This window comes from Paramormyrops kingsleyae, chromosome 24 (genome assembly GCF_048594095.1).
Source record: "Paramormyrops kingsleyae isolate MSU_618 chromosome 24, PKINGS_0.4, whole genome shotgun sequence".
Classification (NCBI taxonomy): Eukaryota; Metazoa; Chordata; class Actinopteri; order Osteoglossiformes; family Mormyridae; genus Paramormyrops; species Paramormyrops kingsleyae.
The window spans coordinates 15,382,358-15,389,508 of record NC_132820.1 but is presented as its reverse complement, the minus strand read 5'-3'; the positions used below and the strand labels follow the sequence as shown (position 1 = coordinate 15,389,508).

Sequence of the window (7,151 nt, the reverse complement as noted above, 5' to 3'; positions counted from 1 at the left end):
CCACAATTCAGCAAATTCGTCATCAAATCACTGTCCATTCACAAGAAATTCTGTAGTTTGATATTTTGAACAAAAGCATTCATTAAGTTATTGTGCATGTAATCTTGAACTTTGCCCTACAAACCTAATATCAGTGTTTTACATACAATACTGATAATTACCTCAACATTTGGAAAATACAATATTAATGGGCAAACTTGACCTGTCTGGGGATGGTCCAGCCAGAAATCATGGCAACAAAAAGAAAATATATATTAAAACCATTTATTAGACTTTCTCCAAGTAAAATATAACAAGATGTTTACTATTGGTATAGACCAGACAACCTAAATTTTATACATATCTGAAGTCATGCAAAGTGACTCCCTGCTACCTGCATGCATTCATATGTAGTTTGCCTTTAACCTCACATCTCAATACTCAAAACCTATTAAAATTTAGAGCCAATACCGTCTGCGGTATCATTTCATGTTAAAGTACAAACAGAACACAGGGAAACACCCAGCTGGCCAGCCACTGTCCTGTTCCGTCAAGTTGTGTTCAAATGTGCACAGATCCTTCAAGTCTGGCCTGAAGCTTTTACCCTGAGTAAGAACCTTACTCAATGACCATGCCTAACAAACTCAACATGTTAAACCACTGTCAACTAGTACTAGCATTAGCTCATCAATTTTAGTGTATTAACTAAAAGTGAAAGTTATTTTGATCAACAGATGTAATTATCCATGTTACCACTTTAACGGCTCAGCTTCCCAGACATTTCCCACTTACACTTGTAACAACAAAAATTACAAGCTGATTCAAAGGCTTTATTCCCTTACATTTTGTATGCAGGTACCACACTATATTATACACAAGACATGCACTACAATGGAGGAGGACAGAGGGCAGCAGTAATGGTGCACAGGCTCATGATCAGCTCCACACTGCGATCTGGGAGCAGAAGTGAAGGTCATATGAGCATTTTATGACGTCACACAAATGTATCGATCCTGACGACTGCATGATGTGCAGAGTGATTATTCCACCAGGTGCTGAACAGGCTGAAGATTAAAAAAAAAAAAAACACTGATGATCTTGAGACCAAAGGGTACTTGTCCAGATTTTAACACGCCAGTCCCTGATGGGCTGATCGTTCAGTGAAACACTGCAGCGAAATGTTTTTCTCCTTCCTGTAAACACAAAGGCTGATGGGAAACTGCTAAGAAAATTGGGCCTTTGCTGCAAGACTCGACGGATGGGACAAGCCTATGGTCTTCTCCCCTACGTGACGGCGCTGGTGGATGTTAACCTCACCCTTCGTGGTAAAGCCCTTTCCGCAGAACGAACAGTTAAAGGGCTTGTCTCCTGTGTGTCGTTTCAGATGTACCGTGAGCTCACCCTTCCTTATAAAACACTTTTCGCAAAAGGTGCAACTGTAGGGCTTCTCGCCTGTATGAATTTTCTGGTGTGCAGAGAGTTGCCATTTGTTGCCAAAACACTTGCCACAATCGGAACAGCTAAATGGTTTCTGTCCGGAGTGAATGAACTCGTGCCGGTTCAGCTGGCCCTTCCTGGCAAAGCCCTTGTCACAGTGGGAGCACCTGAATGGCAGCTTTACTTCTTGACTTGTTACTTGATAGTTACTAGCTGCTTTTAAGGCAAATGGGTCAGTGTCTCTCTTTGTACTCCCGAGTCTGTGACTTTTTTGGTGAGATTTTAGTTCCGTCTCCCCAAAGAAATCTTTCCCACAATCAGAGCAGATGTACAGTCTCTCTGTTAGTTCATTCCGCTTGTGAACATTCTTGCCGCACAGTATCTTATCAGACTGAGGGCCCTTGAACTGCATCTTTTTCAAGCGGTTTCCTTGGTAAACGTGCTGGGCACCATCAAGAGTCATTTTAACGACGCTGCTGTGTCTCTCTGTCTCGCTGGTCTCCACTGCCTCCGTTATCACATCCGACTGGAAACTGTCGTCCGAATCGCAGCTGAGCTGGTGGTCGGCTTCTGATTCAGAATCTTCCGATTCAGACTCCAGCATCTCCTCCTTGATGGTGACCACAGCCATTTCCCCAAGATCATCTTCAGCTGCTTCATCTTCACTCTCAGATGCAGAGTTCTGCCATTTTCAAACAGAAGAACTTCATTAGGCTGCCCTTCACATAATATACAACCAAATCAACAGGTGACTTCATCAGTATGGACAGGAGAGCCCTGGAACAGGTGATTATTCACCCTTATGAATCACCAACTGAAATGCAATATTTCACTCAAATGAATACTGGCAGCTAACTCTCAATGTAAAATCAATCCCAGTTTCTGTGAAAGGTTTTCAAAAATGATCCATGTGGAAGTGGAACAACGTGCTGACCCCTTAGGGACTAACTGGCAGGGTATGGGATGAAACTCGCCAAGCTTACTGGCACAGGTTAGAGGATTGACATCTAATTTTGTGGAAAATAATGAATTATAAACATTTCGCAGGCTGGTACTCTTGCACCTCTTATAAGTGGTGACTAACGGCTTCGTCCTGCTCTGTGGAAAACAGATGGTCATCCAGGGCAATCATTACCATTTTCTCAGTAGTAGTTCTAGTGCTGCTAACTTTGAAACCTTAACTTTAATTATCGTACGACAATTAACAAATATACTGCGCGTCTCTATTGTTTGTTCTATCTTCATAAAGACAACATGCAAAATAATTATAAAAAAAAGAAATATTTTGCTGAAGAATCAATGAGAGAACATTGCGATCTCGATTCAGAGTAAAAAAAAAAAAAAATGCAGGTGTGCTCCATGCACTAGAAAATATTCTGTTAAATTGGGTAATGATAGTTGTGCAGAATATATTGGATTAGAATGTCATTATTTGGTTCAGAAATGTAGCAAAGTGAAAGTAAAAGTTGCAACAATGTAAAATTTACAAATTACAAACAAACAATGTAAAAAGTACAAATTAGGTTTGGGCCAATGGATGATGCCATTGTCCATCACCAGCGGCTGGCAGACACCGTGATGGTGAGCCAGCATCACAATCCCCCGCTCCCCCTCCTGTTCACAGTGACATTTCCAGTGTCTCTGCTGGTGCACATAAAAATGATTTTTAAATCTATGTGGTTTGCAACTGCCTCAGTCAATTAGGGAGTCAGTCTTTAATTCTATTGCAAAACTGATGATTAAAATTTACCAATAGAGCCGACTCCCCTGTTTTCTGCTATATCCATCTTAAACGATTCCTAATTGTTTTATTATTATTATTAATGCTGTTCGCAATTTCTCGCACTGCAGCAATAACTGACAATATTTCATGTTTAGGAAAAATACTCATCAATGAATTACTAATACTGCATGGACTAGAGAAAACTCCTGCTGATATTTTTTCAAATCCTGGCTGTTATAATTCTAATTTCCCTCAAGGCATTTAAGTGACCCAACATTAGTCTAACTATTTGGCTGAACTTCAGAGATTTCAAATAGTTCTTTTTTCTGATTAATAATTTACATTAAAGACAAACAAAATGTTAGTTTAAATGAAAATTAAAGAATGCCTTCCTAATCACATTTTATTCAGAAAAAAAAACACATTCACTTAGACACTCAAATTTAAATACGCGATTTGAGACTCAAAGCAGGCTATACGGAGAAATAGTAAGTAATGACTGAGTGATTGGGGGAGGATGGGCTCATATGTGTAAAAACAGAAACAATAAAATATCCAAATATTTATAGCACCTTTAACAAGACGACCAAACGCCTGCCCCCATGGCATCGTCCATCATAATATTTGGAGACAGTGTCATAAGCCAATTAGGTAGACATCACCCAACCTTAGTACAAATCTGGAAAAGACCTACTTGAGTACATTAACGAAGTATTTGTACATCGTCACTTTACAGTTCCACCATTAGCTTAACCAAAGACTCTCCCGGTCTGCAGGATCAGATGCCTACCAGACTCGTCTCCTCTTCAGACTGCTGTGTGCCGCTCTCCATGGGCCTAGTGCCCTCCTGCTTAATTCCACAACACGTTTGAGTCTCTCCGTCAACGTGGAGTCTTGCTGCTTGTTTCACGTCGATTTCCAGGGGCTCCTCTTTGATGGTGACAGCAGCCATTTTATTCGGCTTCCTGGACTGAGCTTCAGTGAGAAACTTAACTTCTGCGAGGGGGGGGGGGGAGAGAGAGGCAGAGGCACACAGGTGTGAGAACAAATTACTGAAATTAAATCCCCATAGGCAAATCAAAACAGACGCTGTACAGACAACCACCATTCACAACAATGTCAAAGCCACACAAGTATTGAATCCATCATGTATAAAACTGTTTCAATACTCATTTTACATGATATCGACTCTACAGCCTGCACTTCTGGTTCACTTTGACCACAGAGACTCATAGGCTACCAATGCGCAAGCCTAGACCTGAGTGCAGTGTCACACACACAAAGATGACCAAGTTCAAAGGCATCAGAATGTTCACTACTATGCTTAAAAAAAAGAGCGTAGCTGGACTGGTATCGGGGAATACTATGGCTTTGTGTCAAATGAAGATGGTTAACCACCTCACAATACCAACACAGGGGCAAAACAACATAAATATGACTAAACATTTAAAGGACCGACATGCAAGACAATATAGAATCTTACTTTTAAATTAATAAAATATTAATCTGTACTAGCAGGTTGCAGTTGAAGCTTTTTTCTACAGATTAAAACATTTTTTGTAGTCAGATAAACATTTGTGCATTAAGACAATAGTATGCAATAATTTTCATCTTTGAGTTGTGTTCGGCTCCAGACGATCTTGCAAAGTAGTGTTGATCATTCAGACACAAACTTTTAGAGATCTGCAATTGTTTTAAGTGTTTGTCCTTGAGACAAAAGATACATGTAAAAGTAATGCATATCTGCTCTATTGTGCACTGTAATAATTATATAAAGTAATATTTAACTTTAACAGTTTACCGCTCGTTAATATCTCTGAGCACAACTACAAGGGCTACTGCTGTACTTAATATTACTATGCTCTGACTGGCAATGTAATGCATAGGTTTGTATAGTTACACGAGTTTACAAAAGACTGTAAAGTTTTTATTGCTAACAAAACTTCAACGAATACATTTCTATTGAGTTACATTATATACTGTGTTGTATTTTGAAAATGGTACTGAATTTCAATAGCTTTCTTCATATTGTATCAAAGTTTGAAATTTTGGTATTGTAACAACACTGAACTGTGGATTTCAAAAAAGGGGTCTGTCAGCATGAAAATGTGCAGTCTCAATCCCTGCCTGACACAAAGAACATGTAACAGACCAGACAAGAAAACTTGTGTAGAGACAGAGGGTTTCATTAAGCTATATATTCTGACCAGTCAGAATTAGATTGAGAAAATATAATTAGATACTACTTGATATGACTTAAATGACCTTGTTCCTAAAGCAATAGATTAAAAACTTCCTACTGTTACATGCATGAAGCTCCTGGGATTCCGCATAACAGAAGAACCATCATGGTCCCTAAATACCTCCCATTTGGTGAGAAATGCCCATCAGAGGGTGTTTCTCTTAAGTTAACTAAAACAAACCAAACTGCCTCTGCAACTCCAGCCAAGATCTGGAGGGATCTACAGTGAGTGATGAAAGAGACTCAGGGGACATAGGGTCCGAACTCCTAAACCTGGACAGAGTCTATGCCAGCTGACTGGAAACAAAGACTAGCAACATCATTAAGGAAACAATTTACCCTGGGCACTGTCTGCTTGTTTCCTTACCACCTGGCGAGCACTACAAGGCAAATAAAGCATGAACAAACAGACGGAAAAATAGCTTCTTCCCCAGAATCATAGCCCCATAACCCCGCCCCCACAGTGCACCTCACTGCCGCTAGGGTTCACTGAGCCTCAGAAACAGCACTGACAGTTCCAAATTATCCCATCTACTGCAGCTACATTTATCTTAATCATTCTAATTTTAATTCACTCAGTATATTACAATTATTTTGTTATTTCATTTATATGTTACCTCTCACTGTACCAATCTTATAATTACATCTGCCTTTGCTATGCAGAATGTGTCACCCAACTACATAAGAGCTGCCACACAATTTCATTTTATGTTTTTACAATGTGTTTATAAAGGTGTTCAACGTCTCATGACATGCAATATTTGCCTTATTCTAATCTAAGGTAAAAGTTAATGCATTGCCGACGTAATACTCTGGGTCGCGATTACAGAGCTGCCCCCTCCAGTGTTGCCGCTCTCCTAGTAGGCTGAATGCACCGGTCCGCCGGTAACGGGTGTGGCCACCCCGTTTGTCAAACGCTGAAGAAAATGTGTCAAATTAAAACATCCACCGAAACCAGAGCACAGCAGGGATCATAGGCCGAAAAATGTGGCGTTTGCCCGGGGAAAGGATGGCGGTTCGTCCCGCGCCTTTACAGACCGACCCCGGACAGCTTGATCACCCGAAAAACTGCAGTTAAGATCCTGGGCATAAAGCGGCCTCAGAGCCTGCGGCAAAACGCCGCACATCTGTGGCAGCGGCCTGCCATTTCGGCCGCTGCCATCTTACCTTCGAACAAACAAGCACACTGGAGTCCCTATCGCGACGCTGCGCTCCTCCTCGGCTGCAGGGCAGCAGAAGCTCTTGGGGAGACTTTGGGAGTGGAATGAAGCGGACTCCACGAACTCGCTCCGGGTGTCGTAAATCAGACTCACATTTCATCCAGGAGCACTTCACCATATCAGCGCGCTTAGCAGAACCGTGACGAACCGCTCGGCTTGCGCTCGGAGCGCGCACGGCCTCGCGGTGACGTCGATTACGTAACGCCGCCGTATGGAGGAAGACGCGTTTCCATGACGACGCGTTTAATGAGACAGTGTGCTGCCTGCCCATAGGCCCCTTTCACATGACGTCAAGAAATTTCCGTTCTGACTCGAGGCAAGTTTACCTTTATTTCCGGTTTGCCCTAGTGCCGCTCCGGAGCATCAGAATACGGGAAAGCTCAAGGTAAAACTGAGAACAATACTTTATCGAGTTCACCGAGTCTCTGGTGCATCTGCTACAAGTACTGGTAGAAGATGTTAAACGGATTGCAGGCGTATTTTCCAAACGGTCCAAATTAGACACGCAAGTCCAGTCGCACTGAATACCAATAAATGATATTCTTAATGT

The 7,151-nt window shown here is 41.5% G+C and overlaps 1 protein-coding gene across 2 annotated transcripts; it reads right to left on the bottom strand.

The window, feature by feature from the left end:
- Positions 1-250: 250 nt before the first annotated feature.
- LOC111857270 (uncharacterized) lies at positions 251-6,805 on the bottom strand. 2 transcript variants are annotated; one of them, XM_023837944.2, is made up of 3 exons: positions 6,549-6,805; positions 3,930-4,135; positions 251-2,098 (listed from the first exon to the last, which is right to left on the bottom strand). In XM_023837944.2, exons 2-3 carry the CDS (start codon positions 4,089-4,091, stop codon positions 1,202-1,204), a joined length of 1,059 nt encoding a protein of 352 aa, XP_023693712.2. In that variant the 5' UTR covers positions 4,092-4,135; positions 6,549-6,805; the 3' UTR covers positions 251-1,201. The 2 variants fall into 2 exon arrangements, with proteins under 2 accessions (XP_023693712.2, XP_023693713.2); XM_023837945.2 differs by having other exon boundaries at positions 6,695-6,798.
- Positions 6,806-7,151: the final 346 nt, after the last annotated feature.

Coding starts and splice junctions, on each gene's coding strand:
- LOC111857270 (XM_023837944.2), bottom strand. CDS start 4,091: ATGGCTGCTGTCACCATCAAAGAGGAGCCCCTGGAAATCGACGTGAAA. Junction 2,099..3,929: donor CTGAAGAGGAGACGAGTCTG/GTAGGCATCTGA, acceptor TGAAAATGGCAG/AACTCTGCATCTGAGAGTGA.